The sequence below is a fragment of the Chiloscyllium plagiosum genome, unplaced genomic scaffold (genome assembly GCF_037043375.1).
Source record: "Chiloscyllium plagiosum isolate Xiang-an unplaced genomic scaffold, Cpla_swu_hap1 HiC_scaffold_16, whole genome shotgun sequence".
In the NCBI taxonomy this organism is placed as follows: Eukaryota; Metazoa; Chordata; class Chondrichthyes; order Orectolobiformes; family Hemiscylliidae; genus Chiloscyllium; species Chiloscyllium plagiosum.
Genome location: NW_028270154.1, coordinates 14,088,186 through 14,108,469, shown reverse-complemented (window position 1 = coordinate 14,108,469; position 20,284 = coordinate 14,088,186). Strand labels below are relative to the sequence as shown.

At 44.1% G+C, this 20,284-nt stretch overlaps 1 protein-coding gene across 1 annotated transcript in view; it reads left to right on the top strand.

Moving 5' to 3' along the window:
* Positions 1–588: 588 nt before the first annotated feature.
* LOC122556473 (mast/stem cell growth factor receptor Kit-like) overlaps positions 589–20,284 on the top strand; it is a 64,528-nt gene continuing 44,832 nt past the window's right edge. The window contains exon 1 of the mRNA XM_043703138.2: positions 589–726. Coding sequence (XP_043559073.2) covers positions 603–726 — 124 coding nt within the window. The 5' untranslated portion in view covers positions 589–602. The remainder of the gene's footprint in view (positions 727–20,284) is intronic.

The following is a 20,284-nucleotide window of genomic DNA, read 5'->3' as shown; positions in this document are numbered from 1 at the left end:
CCTGACCCTCAAACAGCCCTCTGATCCTTTCCTACCCATCGCCCACTTGCAGTAGGAATTCACAATGTAACCGTTTCCTGATGTCAGAGTTGAATGCCCTGTTAAACCCATTGATTAATCTCCTCCTGCCTATGTTATACTGAATCAGGTTTATCCAGAACTCCTGACCTACAGTGGCTATCCCCCTGAACTAGCTTCTGGTTATCTTCCCATATATTGTCTTAGATGGCTGGGAATCACATCTTGTTTGGAGATGTACCTGTGAGACAAGTTGGAAGGTTTTGCAATGTTGAAGTGTTACACAGGCATTCTGTAGGGATTATAGTACAGTGGTAGTGTCCCTACCTCTGGGACAGAAGGCTCAGACCACAAATGTGTGTCATGACTCTCTGAACAAGTTGATTTATCTTTTTTTAAAAAAACGTACGTTGCTATTATATCCTCGTCGTTACATGGTGCCAGTGGCTATCTGTTCACTGTCAATGGTTTAGCTGTCAGTGGTCAGGTTATTTTCGGATCATGTCTGAGAGACAGAGGATGTGTCAGAAATGTTCTCAGCAGACCATTAAAAGCAGAAGTCAGGTTGCAGTTTCTGCTGAGCCATGAAGAATCAGTTCAGTGATTTTCACAATGGGGGCAACATCCTGATCAGTTCTATCCCAATAACTGAGCTGACAATGTACCTATACTTGGCCCTCGCTGTCCTGCCGGTTGCCTGCATGGCAGGTAGGAATGTTACTGTTACATATTTTGTCTACCTTGTCTTTCCATTCACTCAAATCTTCCTGATGTGCCGTAAGATTGATGTGTCTCCATACGCGACTGTGTGAGTGAATGTGTGTGTGTTGTGTGTTGTGTGTCTGTACGTTTATGTGTGCCTGTGTGTGTGTACACGTGTGTGTGACTGTGTGTATGGTTGTGTGTGTATGCATGTGTGTGACAGTCTGTGTGCGTGGTTGTGTGTGTGTCTGTACGTTAATGTGTGCCTGTGTGTGTGTGTTTGCGCGTGTGTGTTTGTGTGTGTGTATGCATGTGTATATGGGTCTGTGTGCATGGTTGTGTGTGTCTGTTGTGCGTCAGTAGGTTAATGTGTGCGGTGTGTGCGTGTGTGTACGTGTGTGCGTGTGTGTGTGTGTGGTGTTGGTGCACTCTGGCTGAACTGGGAGCAGAGAAGGTTAAGTGGAGAGGTTTAGTTGAGATGCTAAAAATTATGTTGGGAATTTGAAAGAATAAGGACTAAGTGTTTCCATTGGCAGAAACCAATAATCGGAGGATAGAAATTAAATTAAATGAAGAGTTAAGGCTGACATGAGAAAATTTTACACAAGGAGACCGTTTACACAGAACCTGGAATGTGCTGCCTGAAAGAGCAAGGCAAATAGATTCAGTAATAACTTTGAAAAAAGAATTGGATAAAAAATTGAAAATGTAAAAATTATACAAGGAGAAAGCGAAGGAGCAGTGGTCTTTCAAAGAACTGGTCCAAACTCTCAGAATTGTTACGGCTCAGAGGGAGACTGTTTGGCTCTTAGAAGAAATGTTACATTTGTGCCATTCTCGTTCCTTTTCCTCATAATCCTGCACATTGTTTTTACTTAAATAATTACCCAACTCCTTTTGAACGCCTCGATTGAGCCTGCCTTCACCACACTTGCTGACGTTACATTCCCGACTCTAACTACTTACTGTATGAAGAAAGCTTTCCCTTCCCTCATGTTGGCTTTTTATGCAAATTATCTTGCACCTGCACCCTCTCATTCTTAATCCTTTGGTGAGAGGGAAGAGGTTCTTCCATCCCTCAAAATTTTGTGATTTACTATCTAACCTCCTCTTATCCTGTACCAAAAAAACAGTTCAATATAGAATATAGAACATTACAGCGCAGTACAGGCCCTTCGGCCCTTGATGTTGCGCTGATCTGTGAAACCAATCCAAAGCCCATCTATCCTATACTATTCCATTTCCATCGATATGTTTATCCGATGACCATTTAAATGCTCTTAAAGTTGGCGAGTCTACTATTGTTGTTCTATGCCCACACTACTCTCTGAGTAAAGAAACTACCTCTGACATCTTTCCTATATTTATCACCGCCCAATTTAAAGCTGTGTCCTGTCATGCTAGCCATCACCATCTGAGGAAAAGGGCTCTCCCTGTCCACCCTATCTAACCCTCTGATTATCTTATATGTCTCAATTAAGTCACCCCTCAACCTTCTTCTGTCTAATGAAAACAGTCCCTCAGCCTTTCCTCGTAAGACCTGCCTTCCATTCCATGCAACGTTCTAATAAATCTCCTCTGAACCCTTTCCAGCATTTCCACATCCTTCCTATAATGCATTAACCAGAATTTTGTGCAGCTGCAGCATGACCTCATTGTTCCAAAACTCAATCCTTCTACTAATAAAAGCTAACACACCATATACTTTCTTAACAACTCTATTAACCTGGGTGGCAACTTTCAGGGATCTATGCACATGGACATCAAGCTCTCTCTGCTCATCTACACAACCAAGAATCTTACTATTAGCCCAGTACTCTGCATTCCTGTTACTCCTTCCAAAGTGAATCACCTCATGCTTTTCCACACTAAACTCCATTTGCCAACTCTCAGCCCAGCTCTGCAGCTTATCTATGTCCCTTTGTTAACCTGCAACATCTTTCGGCACTATTCACAACTCTACCACCTTAGTGTCCTCTGCAAATTTACTAACCCATCCTTCTATGCCCTCGTCAAAGTCATTTATAAAAATGATAAACAGCAGAGGACCCAAAACAGATCCTTGCAGTACCCCACTAGTAACTGAACTCCAGGATGAACATTTCCCATCAACCATCTCCAAATTATCCAAATATCTCCAAACTAGTTTCATACCTCAAGTTTCTCATCCCTGGAATCTTGTTTATATGTCTCTTCAGCAGTCTCTCCAATGTGTTTCCATCTTTCCTTGTAGTGTGGCGTGCTGAGAACTGTGCACAATAATATAGCTGGGCTGTAATGAATGTCTCATACAAGGTCAGCATGCTCCCTTTGCTGAAAACAGCAAAGGATGGAGATCACAGCGTGTCAGACAGCATCCGTGAAGAGAGAACAAACTAATTTTTCACATCTAGATGACTCTTCATCAGAACTTCAGCTCTGATGGCGTGTCATCTAGACTCAAAACATTAGCTTGCTCTCTCTCTCTCTCTCTCTCCATGGACACTCTCTGACCTGTTGTAATTTCCAACATTTGTTATTTTCAGTACAGATTCCAGCATCTGCAGTAATTTGCTCTTTTTGACCTTGTTCTCTATACCCCTCTTAATAAAGTCTAGGATCCTGGATTTTTATTATCGCCATCTGTCCTGCCACCTTTAGATTAGATTAGATTACTTACAGTGTGGAAACAGGCCCTTCGGCCCAACAAGTCCACACCGACCCGCACACACACAAACCCGTTCCCCTACATTTACCCCTGCACCTAACACTACAGGCAATTTAGCATGGCCAATTCACCTAACCTGCACATTTTTGGACTGTGGGAGGAAACCAGAGCACCCGGAGGAAACCCACGCAGACACGGAGAGAATGTGCAATCTCCACACAGTCAGTCGCCTAAGGCGGGAATTGAACCCGGGTCTCTGGCACTGTGAGGCAGCAGTGCTAACCACTGTGCCCAGTACATATACACATAAGATGTCTCTGTCTCTGCACATTGTTTAATTTCTTTCCCTCTTCATGTTCTTTCTTCTGAAATTTATTGTCTAACCTGTCTACATTGAACTTCATCTACCATCAATTTGCTTACCTCAACTGTCAGCGTCCCGCCTTCTATTTGCTTACCTCAACTGTCAGCGTCCTGTTGTAGTTTTTCACTGTCCTCACAGTTTACAATTCTTCTAGATATTTTCTCATCAATCTCATTAACTCATTATTATTACACACTTCTGGAGAAGGTGAGACTTGGGTCTCCTGGCTCAGAGGACAGACCCTCATAATTTTTCGATATTTTCTAGAATTTGCACACTTGGGCATGTTACCCTACACTCTAAGGTCTAGAATATTCATATAAAATGTATGTGTTCATGTGATGTGAGTTGGGCAAACATTTATTTCCCATCATTAGTTACCCTGGTGCTGAGCTAACTTCTTGAGCCATTGGAGTCCATTTGTTGTAGGTGCACACCCAAGGCTATTAGGGAACATTGGAATCAGGAGTGATAGGCATCCGTCTAGTCTATATCTTGTCATCGTTCTTCCTCCATCTGGAACTCTGCATCTAGACCAGATTAGGATGGCAGATCTCTTTCTCTAGGGGACACTAGTGAATCATATGGGTTTTTGCAACAATCAATGATAATTTAATGATTACGATTATCGAAACTAACTTTCAATATCAGATTTGTTAAATGAGTTTTTGAACTCATATCTCAACAACATTAGTCTGAGTAAAATCTAATAACATTATCACTATGCCACCATCTGTCCCGAACTTCAATTTTTCACATTTTTCTTAATACATCTATATTTCACACATGTAAGGATAGGAAGAGGCCATTCAAAACCTCATTTCCATTCTGTCATTCAATGAAAGCAGAGCTGATTTCATACAACTGACTTTGTTCTGTATTGCTCAATACTTTTGATTAGCAAGGTTCTGTCAAACTCAGTTTTAAATGTCAGGCTCAATCCCAATGAATCCAGGGTCTAAACCCCAAATATTCTTCATTTGGCAAATAGTCCAATAACATACACGACTCTGAGTGAGGTCTTAAAGCTTTACAGAGGGTTTTCTTGGCTCTTCACTTTCATATTCCATCACCAGTTCACGTCTCTTTACAAACCAGCAGCTTTTATTGCAGGCCTGTCAATTTGTTCCCACAGTGTTACAAAGTACAGGGCCCTTCTGAATAATTACCGATCCCACACTCCAACAGATCCACGCGCACACCTTCCAACAGACACCACAGGGGAGTGATCAGGAACAGAACATTACCTGTTCTGTTGCTCTCTCTAGTTCAGGATTACTCTGAGCAAAGCCGCCATATTTATTCCTGAGGGACAACATTTTAAAAGTAATGAAATTTAGGAGGAGCTTTGATGCATTTGAGCAAGAGAAAATCAAGGGTACAGAAGCAAGGCATGTGGATAGAGATAAGACACAGATCAGCTGCAGAGGTTTATAAATGGCATCCTCTTGCTCCTCCAGTTAATGTGTTCCAAATTCTGAGGGCTTGTAACAGAACAAAGAAGGAAAAGCTGTTCCTGCTAGTTGATGGACTGGTTAACACAGGTTTACAACAGTATGTAAACTTGCCGGGAGAACTGAGAATATTTTGCTTGCTGTGATTAGAATACACAACGTGAAACATGAGGAGAAACCAGCCCTTCCTTCTAGCTACCGACTGGATTACTCTCTCCCATCGACTAACCAGGCCGTACTCTCTAACTGTGTTCACCCATCACCACCTCATCATTCCACCTCTCTCCCCACCCAAAACCCTCCCCCCAAAGACTTTATCTGCAGCTCCCCTTACACTCATCCTCAGTGCTGAAAAAGAGTTACACCCAAAACATCAATTCTCCAGCTCCTGATGCTGCCTGGCCGGCTGGGTTCTTTCAGCCTCATGTTTGTCCACCTTGGATTCCAGCATCTGCAGTTTTTTTTTGTCTCTAGATTCAGCAGTAACCTCCAAAATGGAATTGGATTTTATAAAAATACTTATTTGGTTGTAGGACTTGAATGTCATTGGCAAGCCCAACATTTATTGCATGGCCTGAATTTACTTCGGTGGTGAGTCACGTTCTATAATTTCTGCAGTCCAATGCAGGGTTGTATACCCATGGCCACTGTTAGGAGGGGTTCCATTCCAGGATTTTAATCCAGCAGTGGTGAAGAAATGGCACATAGTCCCAAGTCAGCATGGAAAGGAACGTTTGAGCAGTAGTATTCCCTGTCTCTGCTGCTCTTTACCTTTCTTAGTAGTTGAGGACACAGTTTGGAATGTGCTGTTAAAGAAACCAGGAGAGTAACTTCAGGGCATTTTGTAGATGGTGCGTCTTGCTGCCACTGGGCCAGAGGTGGAAGAAATGGATGTTTAAGATGGTGAATGGGGTGCTAATCAAGCAACTGCTTTGTGCTGGATGGTATTGTGTTTCTTGAGTTTTGTTGGAGTCACATTTAATCAGCCAAGTGGAGAATATCCCATCGCATTTCTGACATTTCCTCATTAAAAGATCTTTGAGACTAATGGGATGTGCTATCCACAGCCTCAGGCCTGCTCTTTTAGCTACAGCATTTCGATGGCTAGTCCCATTCAGTGTCTGGTCAATGGTAACCCCCAGGATGTTGACAATGTGGGGTTCAGTAATGGTAATGCCATTGAAAGTCAAGGGGCAATGATTACATTCTCTCTTGCTGGAGATAGTCATTGCCTGGCACTTGTGTGGTATGAATGCTACTTGCCACTTGTCAGCCCAAGCCTGAATGTTCTCCAAATCATTCCCCATGCAGGCGCATGCTATATTATCTGAAGAGTTGTGAATAATATATTGAACATTGTGCAATCGTTAGCCAAAATTCCCACAACGGAGCTAATGATGGAGCGCAGACCAGTAATAAAGCAGCTGAAGATGGCTGGGACTAGCACACTATTAACTGGAAGATTTGCAGAAACAACTTTTGATCGAGAGGATTGCTTTCCAATAACCACAACCATCTATCGTTGTGACCCTAACCAGTAGATAGCCTTCCCATTGACTTCAATTTTGCCCAGTTTTCTTGGTCAAATGTTTGGTCAAATCAATCATTGGATGTCATGGCAGTCACTCCCAGCTTACCTGCGAATTTTGACTCTTGGACCAAGGCTATAAAGAGAAGCTGGTGCCTCTGACAGAATCCAAACTGAACATCACTGAGCTATTACTAATTGCACGATAGTAATGATGATAAATTGTCCATTCCTATTGCTGATAATTGAGAGCAGACTGAATGGGTAGTAAATGGCCAAATGGAGTTATCCTCTTTTGGGTTACCAGGTTTCCATGGACAATTTTCCACATTGTCAGATAGTTGCCAATGTTGTAACTGAACTGGAACAGTTTGAATAAGGATACAGTTGGTTCTGAAACACAAGTCTTCTTAATTGGGAATTTGCTGGGTTCTTTACTGTATCCTGCGTACTCAGTGGGCACCTAAGACTCAGGGACATCACTGTGTGTCTGGAAACACATATAGACTGGATTGGATATTCTTACAGATTGTAATGGACCAGATGGATTCTTGTGACAGTTGTTTGTTGAACAATTGGCGTCACTGATAATAGCATTTTGTTGTACCATTTTGTTGATAATAGCATTTTGTTGAATATCTCAATTGAAGGACTGTCCTTCTGACAGTGCAGCACTCCCTCAAAGGGTCTGTTTCCATGCTGTACAACTCAGTTACTCTGTGACACCAAAGTAGGTAATGCCATGGACAATGAAGATGACCATCTCTGAGAGCAATGGGACTTGATCAGATGGGCCAATGGACCAAGGAGTGGCTGATGGAGTTTAATTTAGATAAATGTGAGGTGTTACATTTTGGTAAGGCAAACCAGGACATGACTTATACAATAAACAGGAGGGACCTGGGGAGTGTTGCCGAACAAAGAAATCTAGGGGTGCTCATGCATTGGTCCTTAAAAGTGGCATTGTAGGTAGACAGGTTGGTGAAGAAGGCTTTTGGCACACTTGTCTTCATTGATCAGAACTTTAAGGATAAAAGTTGGGGCATTATGTTGTGGCTGTACAGGACATCGGTGAGGCCACTTCTAGAATATTGCATACAGTTCTGGTCACCCTTCTGTAGGAAGGATGTTGTTTAATTTGAAAGGGTTCAGAAAACATTTACAAATCTTGCCAGCACTAGAGAGTTTGAGCTATAGGTAAAAATAATGACTGCAGATGCTGGAAACCAGATTCTGGATTAGCGGTGCTGGAAGAGCACAGCAGTTCAGGCAGCATCCGACGTTTCGGGCAAAAGCCCTTCATCAGGAGCTATAGGGAGAGGCTGAATAAGCTGGGTTGTTTTCTTCCTGGAGGGTCAGAGCCTGAGGGGAGTCCTTATGGAGGTTTATAAAATCATGAGGGGCATGGACAGGGTAAATAGACAAGGGAGTCTAAAGCTAGAAGGCATTTGTTTAATGTGAGAGGGGAAAGATTTAAAAAGGACTTGAGAAATAACCTTTTCGTGTAGAAATCGGAGTTTGATCCAATAAAAACTAACAATCAGTGAAATTTCACAGATCTTGGAGAGATCTACACAGAGGGTGGTACGTGTATGGAACGAGCTGTCAGAGGAAATGGTGGAGGTGAATACATTTACAGCATTTCAAAGGAACCTGGATGGGTCTATGGATAGGAAGGGTTTAGAGGGATATGGGCCAAGTGCTGGCAAATGGGACTCGGTCAGATTGGGATATTTGGGTGACTTGGAAAAGTTAGACTGAAAGATCTGTATGACTCTATGGCCCTGTAAGTTAAAATCACCCATTACAACAATCTGTTGTTTTTACATCTTTCCATGATTTACTCCATATCTTCAAAGTTTGTGCGAAGATTTGTAGCTCGGGTGCTCGTTGTTGTGGTTCTGTTCGCCGAGCTGGAAGTTTTTGTTGCAAACTTTTCGTCCCCTGGCTAGGCGACATCATCAGTGCTTGGGAGCCTCCTGCGAAGCGCTTCTTTGATGTTTCCTCTGGTGTTTATAGTGGTCTGTCCCTGCCGCTTCCGGTTGTCAGTTTCAGCTGTCCGCTGTAGTGGTTGGTATATTGGGTCCAGGTCGATGTGTAGAGGCATGGCATTCATCCACAAACTCCATCAACAAACACATCGACCTGGACCCAATATACCAACCACTACAGCGGACAGCTGAAACTGACAACCGGAAGCGGCAGGGACAGACCACTATAAACACCGGAGGAAACATCAAAGAAGCGCTTCGCAGGAGGCTCCCAAGCACTGATGATGTCGCCTAGCCAGGGGACGAAACGTTTGCAACAAAAACTTCCAGCTCGGCGAACAGAATTACTCCATATCTGTTCCTCTATCTCGTGCCAGCTATTAACAGCGCACAATATAACCCCATCATAGTGACTGCACCTTTCTTATTCCTGGGTACAACCCACATGGTCTCACTGGATGAACCCTCCAAAACGTTCTCTCTCAGTGCAGCTATGACATTCTCCTTAATCAATAGTGCAATTCCCCAGCCCTTTTACGTTCTTCTGTAACTCTCCTGAAACATAAACTCTTGAACATTCAACTGCCAGTCCTACCCTTCTCTACCCACGTTTCGGTAACGGCTCCAACACCATAGTTCCATGTAGTAACCCAGGCTTTAAGCTCATCTGCCTCACCTGGTGTACTCCTTGCACTAAAGTAAGGGAGTCTATTTGCCATTCTCGCTGTGTTCATTAACATGGCCCGGTCTGTTCTGTTCTTTAGACCTAACCTCTACCTTCTTCTCCATCATTCCACATGCTGACCTATTGCTCTGCTTTCCATTCACCCATCCCTGCAAGGATATTGATGCCCCTCCAGTTCAGCTGCACCCTGTCCTTTGTGTACAGGTCCCTCCTGCCCTGGAGGAGATCCCAGTGACCCTCTTACAATGCAGTGATCCCTCCAACACAAAAATGCTTCTTCATCCTCATTATGCAAGCATGCAGATGTTCTGCATTCAGTCAATAGTTCCGTTCTGTGATATGGTGAACCAACATTCGATTTATGGCATTCATCCCAAGCCTTTACGGTTTTGATGAGGGAAGAGAATAACTTGAAGAAAATTCTCTTTGAGTAATTCTTGGCTGAGCTCATGACGATATCGCTTGTCTGGTTGTCTCTCTCAGTGGAACCTTCCTTCCTGTGTCACTGAGAGAAGGCATTCTGGAGTTTCATCAATTAAAGCCACGAATTTTCTGAATCAGTGATTGCAAATAATTAACCTTCCAAAGGGAATGGATGAAGTGGATCATGGTTGGTCTGATGGATTGGTTGTTGAAAATTGGCACCAAGTGTGGTTATAGCTTTATAAGGCAGTGGCTTAGTGTTGCTGGGTAAGGCAATGGCCTGGTGGTATTATCACCTAGACCATTAATTCAGTGATACCAGTAACAATCTGAGGTACTGGGTTCAAATCCTGTTATGGTAGAACTTGTATTCAATTAACAATCTGGAATTAAGAGTATCGTGAGACCGATGTCAATTCTCAGGGGGAAAAACTCATCTGGTTCACTAATATCATTTAGGGAAGGAAACTGCCAGCTTTACGTGATTTGACCTACACATAACTCCAAAGCCACAGCAATGTGTTTGATTCTTAACGACCCCCTGGAGAGTTAGGAATGGACATTAACTGCTGGTCTAGCCTGCGATACCTACATTCTCATGAATAAGTTTTAAAAAAAAATTCTCCATACTTTTTGGGTGGGGGTGAGAATCTAATTTCTAATGACTGGCATTTTACTTGACCTTTCCAGTTCTGTATTTAATAGAAATGCAAGTGAGAATTGGAGTTTGTTGTCAATTTTCACTCCGGGCGCAACTTTCATTTTCTGTTCTTTGAAATCAAGGGGAGAAATCAAATGAAGGATAATTTCACAATGTAGCAAATATTTGCTTAAAACTTTAGTATATGATCTGAAGAGTGCCATAAGCATGCTGACTGTCATTGTGTCATATGGATGTGTAGGTAGAACTCAAAAGAGAGAAACCTATCTACTGAGCTTCTTCATAATCGCTGTATATCATGACTCCCCACTTGGCATTGAGAGTAGAGCCCACTATTCCCAGAGCAAATGTGAAAATTTGATTGAAGCACCAAATTACTGTATTTTACCCAAATATCTAATTCAGGTTAGAAGGATATCCACACAGATTCTTTCCATGAACAAATTATTGTAACCAATAACTTGCCTGTTAACCTTAACAGCATCCTGAACTAGGACTCCTAAGTCCCTTTGTGCTTCAGATTTCCAAAGCCTTTCCCCATTTAGAAAATAGTCTACACCTCTATTCTTCCAAACAAAGTGCATAACCTCACACTTTCCCACATTGTATTCCAGTTGCCACTTCTTTGCCCACTTTCCTAGTTATCCAAGTCCCTCTGTAGCTCTCCCCACCTTCTCAACTCTACCTGTCCCTCCACTAATCTTCAAATTTAACAATGTCCAGATCATTACTGTAAAACGTGAATAGTTGTGATCCCAACACTGACCCCTGTGGAACTCCACTTGTCACCGGCTGCCATCCTGAAAAAAGCCCTTTATCCTCACTCTCTGCCTTCTGCCAATCCTGTCTCCATGTCAGTACCTTGCCTCTTGGATTATCTTATTTGGCAGCCTCCTGAACAAACCTTGTCAAAGGCCTTTCGAAATCCATTGGCCATTGGCTTTCCCGACTCTGCACCTGGAATCATAAAATCAGAGCAACCCAAGAATTGTAGTTACTGAGCTTCTGTATCCCTCCAGGTTGATTGATAGTGGATCAGTTAAAGATCAGTTGATTAGGAAGAGTCAACATGGATTTCTAAAAGGAAATATTTACCTAACTCACTGGGGCTTTTTAAAGAGGTAACAGTACAGCTCGATGAGAGTAAGGTTGTAGGTGTGTCATATGCAGCAATTTCCAAAAGACTTTTGGTACACTGTCACCCAATAGATTTGTGAGGGAAGTGATACATCATGGATTAAAAGGGACAGTAGCAAGGTGGAATTGGCAAGGTAATAGTAAGGAGAGAACATACAATATAATATCGATACAGAAAATAATGGTCAATGGATATTTTTTGGGCCGAGGAAGGCCAGTGGTGAAGTTCACTAATCTTGGGACCCTTGCTTTTCCTGATATAGATTAATGGCATCGGTCTTGGTATAAAATGTCAGAAGTCACATGACACCAGGTTATAGTCCAACAGGTTTCCTTGAAATCACAAGCTTTCAGAGTGCTGCTTTCGGTGTTTCGGAGGTTGAGGGTTAGAACACTGAGAGGCATGAATACAGTGGGCGTGGAGAATATATTGCGTCCAGCAGGAGAGATTAGTTCACAGGTTCAGAGTAAAGGAACAGTCTTTAGCACTGAGATGAGGAGGAATTTCTTCAGCCAGAGTGGGGTGAATCTGTACGACTCAATGCTGCAGAAGGCTGTGGAGGCCAAGTCATTGAGTGTATTTAAGACAGAGATAGTTTTTTTGATTAGTAAGGGGGTCAAGGGTTACAGGGAGAAGGCAGGCGAATGGGTTTGACAAACATACCCGGCATGATTAGATTAGATTAGATTAGATTTCCTACAGTGTGGAAACAGGCCCTTTGGCCCAACCAGTCCACACCGACCCTCTGAAGAGTAACCCACCCAGACCCATTTCCCTCTGACTAATGCACCTAACACTATGGGCAATTTAGCACGGCCAATTCACCTGACCCGCACACCTTTGGGCTGTGGAAGGAAACCGGAGCACCCAGAGGAAACCCACACAGACACAGAGAGAATGTGCAAACTCCACACAGACAGCCGCCCGAGGCTGGAATCGAAGCTGAGACCCCGGTACTGTGAGGCAGCAGTGCTAACCACTGAGTCGCCGTGCCGCCCCATGAAAAGAGGCCATCCAGCCCATCACATTTATGCTGACTCCTTTGAAGGGCATTTCTCATAGAATCCCTACAGTGTAGAAACAGGCCATTAGGCCCAACAAGTCCACATTGGCCTTCTGAAGAGTAACCCGTCCCAGACACATTCCCCTACCCTATTACTCTACATTTATCGCTGACTAATACACCTAACCTACACATCCCTGAACACTATAGACAATTTGGCATGGCCAATTCACCTCACCTGCACATCTTTGGATTGTGGGAGGAAACCCAAGCAGACATGGGGAGAATGTGCAAACTCCATACAGTTGCCTGAGGCTAGAATCGAACCCAGGTCCTTGGTGCTTTGAGGCAGCATTGCTAACCACTGAGCCACCATGAATAGGTTAGGGCTGTTTTCCCTGGAGCGTTGGAGGCCATCTCAAAGTAGAAAGGTCAGCTTTCCTCGTGGGGCTGTGTTCCAGGCAATTAGAGGAAGTCACAATATTCCTATTTGTTCTCAGCAGTGTGTGTGCAGCCACAGAGCATCATTAGATGTGCTTGGATCTTGGGTTTCATAAAGATATTGAGTACAAAAACAGGGAAGTTGTTCTGAGGTTTAGTTACCCTATTGCATTTCCAATGCCCCTCCCCCAAGTCCCTCCTCCCTACCTTTTATCGTAGCCTGCTGGACGCACTTTCCTCATTCCTGAAGAAGGGCTTATGCCCGAAACATCGATTCTCCTGTTCCTTGGATGCTGCCTGACCTGCTGCGCTTTTCCAGCAACACCTTTTCAGCTCCATACTAGAATATGCCTGTTAACTTTGGATTCCCATCATCGATGTGCACAGTTACAGCAGTGTTTACCTTCTGCAAGATGGACTGCAGTAACTCACCAATGCCCCTATGACAGCACTTTCCAAGCCCCAACCTCTTTGATTTAGATGGACAAAGGCAGCAGTTATATGGGAAGGCCACTGTGTGAAAGTTCCTTTCCAAACCAATCACCATTTTGACTTGGAACTTTATCATTGATCCTTCACTGGCACTGGCTCAGAATCCCGGAACTCCCTTCTCAACAACCATGTGAGTGTCCCTCAATCTCAAGGACTGATGCAGTTCAAGAAAGTGGTTCATCATCATTTTCTTGAGGACAATTAGGAATGGGTAATAAATGCTGACCGTGTCATTGATGCTCACATCCTGTGTCAAGAATAAAAAAAGCCTCCAAATTTCGAAGATTCAAAGACATCCTTGAGGGATGTTCCACAAACAAGTCCATGTGTCAAATGAATTGAAAATCGCACATTTTGTTTGATATTAATTAAATGCCAGCACGCAGCATGCCGAACATTTCTGTGTTGGAATGTAATTGGGGAGTAAATGGCTCTCTCTCCCACCCATTCTCAGAGTTGATGTTTGCTGCAATGTCAAATTGTTAGTTTAGTGGGCTAACACAAGCAGTAGGATTTAGGGGAAAAAAAAATTACACCGAACAATTTAACAGCACAAAATTAACTAAGTGAACTATCTCAGCACCAACATCAAGTATGGACCTGGTGAAGCCAGTTCGGAGAATTGTTGAACTGAACTACATAGAAATTTACTCATCATCTCAATATGGAAACAGGAAATCAGACGAGTAGATCTGGAATTAGTATTAACTCATACTTCCATTTCAGCAACCAACCAGTAACAGTTGAAGATCAACACATGTTTGCTGACACAGTATGTCCTGCCAAACATGCAGTGCCATGGGCTATGGGAGAAAAGTGCATTTCAAAGTGGCATACCACAGCAAGAAGCCTCTGCCTCCAAAACAGGTCCTCATCTGAACCACACAGATCCAAGGGAAGAGGAGGCTCAGAGTCATCTGTAAAGTCTTTCCCGGGAGAGGTGGTGGAGGTGACACAGGATTTCTGGAGTGCAGATTTCTCTGTCAATGGCTATAAGACAAACATTTAAACTTGACCTGGAGTGGCCGTCTCATATCCTCTGACGCTGTGCATTGGCTGAGAGCAGATTTCCTCCAGCCCTCCATGGTCTGCCTACACAGCCTGGAGGGTGCCTCACTGAAAGTCTTAGGCTGCATGACCTCAGCACAGGGGATGGAAGATTTCACAGACCAGTCTACGTCCTTCAGAATCAACGTGACTCTTTGTGGAGCAGGAAGGCTTGTGTGACCTCAGAACTCCTGGCAGCAGGGAGAAATCAAACCCGATCCAGGGCACTTGGAAGCATCCACCATCAAAGATGACTGACACAAGCAGCCACAGGAACTTGTCCCAGACCTGTGCTGCCCTTCAGGGGAGCAGGGAGAAGAACGTGCAGAGTACAGAACTACTCACCATGGCAACTTGTCAAAGCAGGAGACCTCACACTGCTCTTTGAAGAGTAACTGAGTGTGGTAGAGGAGCAGGGATGCGTGACCACTAAAGGACCATAAAGATAGTTTAACCCAGTTCAGCAATAGGGCATGCCAGGGAGCCCAAGTTTATTCAATTTACAGTTAGCACCCCTGGAGAAGAGACATTGAGCCATAGAGTCATAGAGATGTACAGCACAGAAACAGACCCTTTGGTCCAACTCGTCCATGATATCCTAAGCTAACCTAGTCCCATTTGCTGTATCCCTCTAAACCCTTCCTATTCGTATACCCATCCAGATGCCTTTTAAATGTTGCAATTGTACCAGCCTCCAGACTTCCTCATGGCAGCTCATTCCATACACACACCACCCTCTGTGTAGGTCTCTCCCAGATCTGTTGTGAAATTTCACTGATTGTTAGTTCTTATTGGCGTGGTGACAATGATTCAGTACAACACAGAGCCTGAGGAGGAACCATCATTAGTCAGCAGAATAAAAATGACACAAGCCTTGGAAGATCTATCAAGTATGGAATCCAGCTTGGGGTCCATGCAGACCCAGGAAGACAATCCATTATGGGACACTTCCCCTCGAGAAAAGAAGAACAGACAAGGTTCCTCATTACTCTGAAGAAAAGGTCCTCCCATTCTCCCATTCCTGTCCAGAGAACACGCCCAGCTATTGACACCACTCCGTAAGATACTCATTCGGAAGAAGACTGGGACACAGGTTAACCAATAAAAATGTAAAGAGTCCAAGGCAGAATGAATACTTGGGGAGAGGTGTTGTATAATGGAAGCTGATGACATCAGGTTATGTGATGAGCAATGTGTAGAAATCCTAATGGTAAGATGTTCCTACAGGGACATAGCTTTGAAATGAGGGGTGATAGATATTAGATTAGATTACTGACAATGTGGAAACAGGCCCTTCGGCCCAACAAGTCCACACCGACCCGCCGAAGCGGAACCCACCCATACCCCTACATGTACCCCTTACCTAACACTACGGGCAATTTAGTATGGCTAATTCACCTGACCTGCACATCTTTGGACTATGGGAGGAAACCGGAGCACCCGGAGGAAACCCACGCAGTCACGGGGAGAATGTGCAAACTCCACACAGTTAGTCGCCTGAGTCGGGAATTGAATATAGGACAGATGTCAGAGGAAGGTTCTTTACTCAGAGAGTAGTAGGGGCATGGAACACCCTACCTGCAATAGTAGTAGACTCTCCAACTTTAAGGGCATTTAGATGGGCATTGGATAAACATATGGATGAGAATGGAATAGTGTAGGTTAGATGGGCTTCAGATTGGTTTCACAGGTCGGCACAACATCGAGGGCCGAAGGGCCTGTGCTGCGCTGTTATGTTCTATGGACCTCCCTCTGTTATGTATATATTATGAATAGCTCATTTTAAAATTCTTGCGACAAAGGCCTACTCCATCTCCTTTGCTGAGCATGTTCAAACCAGACCTCATGGGGAAAGCCAACATTTATTCCCATCCCTAATTTCTACTTAAGAATATGGTGGTGAGCCATTTTCTTGAACCTCTGCGGTTCAGTAGTGAACATACATCCAGAAAGCTGTTAAGGAGGGAATTCCATAATTTTGACCCAGTGACAGTGAAGGAAAGGTGGTATATTTCCAAATCAGGATGGTGAGTGGATTGGAGGGGAACTTCCAGGTGGTGGTGCTCCCATGCAGCTGCTGCTCCCATGTTCCTCGGTTCACGGAGGTCACATGTTTGGGAGGTGTTTTCAAATGGGCCTGAGCAAGATACTGCAGTGCATCTTGGGAATGGTGACATGGCTGCCACTGTGTACCAGTGATGACCTGAGTGGATACAAATCCAGCAACAAGGTGCCAATCAAGCAGGCTTCTTTTTGCTGATGGACAGTGCCTCTCAGCCTATACTACCTCCTCCAGCCCTATAACCCTCCAAAATTACCCTCCTCTAATTCTGGCTGGGCCCTAAGCATTGGAATTCCTTCTCTGAATCTCTCTGCCTCTAGAACTCTCTCCTCCTCATTTAAACTTCTCCTTAAACTCTACTGGGGAAGCTTCATTGCAGCAAAACCTTGAGACACTGGTCCTAACAGCTCAATATGTGGCTCGGAGTTAGTTTCTCTCTAACAACACACTGTGAAGTTTCTGGGGAAGTTTTGTGATGTTAGTGATGATGTGCAAGTTGTTAGCTTTGAGATTCTTTTGAGTTCTACACAGCTGCGTGGAAAGCTTACAGTCACACATCGTTCACTTAGTCCAACAGAACCTGAATCATGCTGAAGAGAGTGGGAGAGATATTTCTGAGGTTTTCATTCTGCATTTGTCATGGCAAACTCAAGAATGCTAAGATTCAAATGATCGCAAGCATGTATAGGAAAGAGAAAAGGATGCCAATTTGTTGACAAGTTGACTCTGATTGACCAGGGTATTGTCAGGGAGAAAGCAATAGAGAACTACAGGCTCCCTGAGCTCCTGGGTCATGTAGAAGAGGCGCAAGGTTTGAACATATTCCTTTTGTTTGCAGACCAGCGCTCGCTACTTATAAAAGTAGGTCACTTGCAGCAAGTGCAAACAAATCTTGTTATAAGTTCAACTGATTATCTTAAATAAGTTGTTAGTTAGTGACCCATGCACTCAGCATTGTTGAGCAAAGGCAGCAGAACCACATCAGTGAGTAATTTGTTTCAGGTTTTCCAATCTGGATACAGCTTATTGCAAATAACCAAAAGGAACATGCGGTTTGTTTTGACCATCCAATCATTGGGCCATAGGGCCAATGTAGCTGGCACTGCACTGGTGTAGAAATTCATACATGATGTTGTTCACGCTGTGTTAGAGATGGAATGAAGATCTGGTCCCATTTACTGATGCCAGTCTAACTCAGGGTGATCAATGCCAAGTGTTAGTGGCTATGGGATAATGGTGACATCGTGGTAATATCACTGAACTAATGACCAAGTCACATGCTCTGGGGTTTTGGATTCACATCTCACTATGGCTGCTATTGGAAGTTAAATACACAGAGTAAAACTGGAAGCTAAGTCTTGCCTCAGTAATGGTGTCACAAAACTACTATTGATTGTCATTAAAACCCATTTGGGTATCTCCAATCTGTTAGTGAAATAAGAATAAGCTGTTTGGCCCCTTGAGTCTTCCCCGCCTTTCAGTAAGATCATGGCTGGTCCAACACTCCTCATGTCCACTTTCCTGTCCTTTCCCAATAACCCTCGGTTCCCCGACTGATCAAGAATTTATCTCAGCCTTAAATATATACAAGGATTCTTACTCCAGACGTTTCTGTGGCATGAATTTTCACAGACTCACAAATCCTCAGAGAAAAGAAATTCTTCTTTATCTCAGTCTTAATATGGCAACCTTTTTAAAATTCATTTGTGGGCTTTAGGATCACTCTCCAGCCAGCATTGATAGCCCATCCCTAGTTGCCCTTGAGAAGGTGGTGGTGAGCTGCCTTCTTGAACTGCTACAGTCCACTTGCCATGGGTTGACCCACAATGCCAGTAGGGAGGGAATTCCAGGACTTTGACCCAACAACTGTGAAGGAATGGCAGTATATTTCCAAGTCAGGATGGTGAGTGGCTTGGAGGGAAACTTGCAGGTGGTGGTGTTCCCAAGTACCTGCTGCCCTTGTCCTAGGTGGAAGTGGCTGTCGGTTTGGAAGGTGCTGCCTAAGAAACTTTGGTGAATTTCTGCAGTGCATCTTGTAGATAGTACACGCTGCTGCGAATGAGCGTCAGTGGTGGAGGGATTGAATATTTGTAGATGTGGTGCCAATCAAGCGGGTTGCTTTGTCCTGGATGGTGTCAAGCTTCTTGAATGTTGTTACAGCTGCTCCCACCCAGGCAAGTTGGAAAAGCGTTCCATCAGACTCCTGACTTGTGCCTTGTAGATGGTGGATAGACTTTGGGGTGTCAGGAGGAGAGTTATGTGCCGCAGTATCCCTCGTCTCTGATCTGCTCTTGTATCCTCTGTGTTCATGTAGTGAATCCAGTTGAGTTTCTGGTCAATGGTAACCCCAAGGAAATTGACAGTGGGGTATTCAGTGATGGTAATACAATTGAATATCAAAGAGCGGTGGTTAGAGTGTCTCTTATTGGTGACGGTCATTGTCTGGCATTTGTGTGGTGTGAATATTACTTGCCGCTTGTCAGCCCAGGCCCTGGATATTGTCCAGATCTTGTTGCGTTTGAGCACGGACTGCTTCAGTATCTGAGGAATTGCAAATGGTACTGAACATTGTGCAATCATCGGTGAACATCCCCACTTCTGACCTAATGATGAAGCAGCTGAAGATTGTTCGGCCTAGGACACTACCCTGAGGGACTCCTGCAGAGATGTCCTGGAGCTGAGATGACTGACCCTCCACAACCATCTTCCATTGTGCCAGGTATGACTCTAACCAGCGGAGTGTTTGCCCCCTGATACCCATTGATTCCAGTTTTGCCAATGCTCCTTGATGCCATACTCAGTCAAACATGGCCTTGATGTCAAGGGCTGTCACTCTCCCCTTCCCTCTGGAATTCAGCTCTTTTGTCCATGTTTAAACCAATGCCGTAATGAGGTCAGGAGCTGCGTGACCCTGGGGGAACCCAAACTGGGCGTCACTGAGCAGATTGTTGCTGAGCAGATTGATTGCTGAGCAGGTGTTGCTTGATAGCCCTTCCATCATGTTACTGATGATGGAGAGTAGACTGATTGGTGGTAATAGGGTTGGATTTGCCCTGCCTTTTATGTACAGGACATAGCTGAAGAATTTTCCACATTGTCAGGTAGATGTCAGTGCTGTAACTGTAATGGAAGAGCTTGGCTCGGGGAGCAGCAGGTTCTGGAGCACACGTCTTCAGTACTATTGCCAGAATGTTATCAGGGCCCATTGCCTTTGCAGTAACCAGCACCTCCAGCTGTTTCTTGATATCACGTGGAGTGAATCGAATTAGCTGGAGATTGGTATCTGTGATACTGGGGACCATTGGAGAGCCCGATCATCCACTCCACACTTCTGATTGAAGATTGTTGCAAATGCATCAGCCTTATCTTTTGCCCTGATGTGCTGGGCTCTTCCATCATTGAGGTTGGGGATATTTGTAGAGTCTCCTCCTCCAGTGATTTGTTTAATTGTCTCCCACCATTCACAGCTGGATGTGGAAGGAGTGCAGAGCTTAGATCTGATCCGTTGGTTGCGGGATCGCTTAGCTCTGTCTATCACTTGCTGTTTATGCCATTTGGCACACAGGTAGTCCTGTTTGGTAGCTTCACCAGGTTGACACCTCAATTTCAGGTATGCCTGATGCTGCTC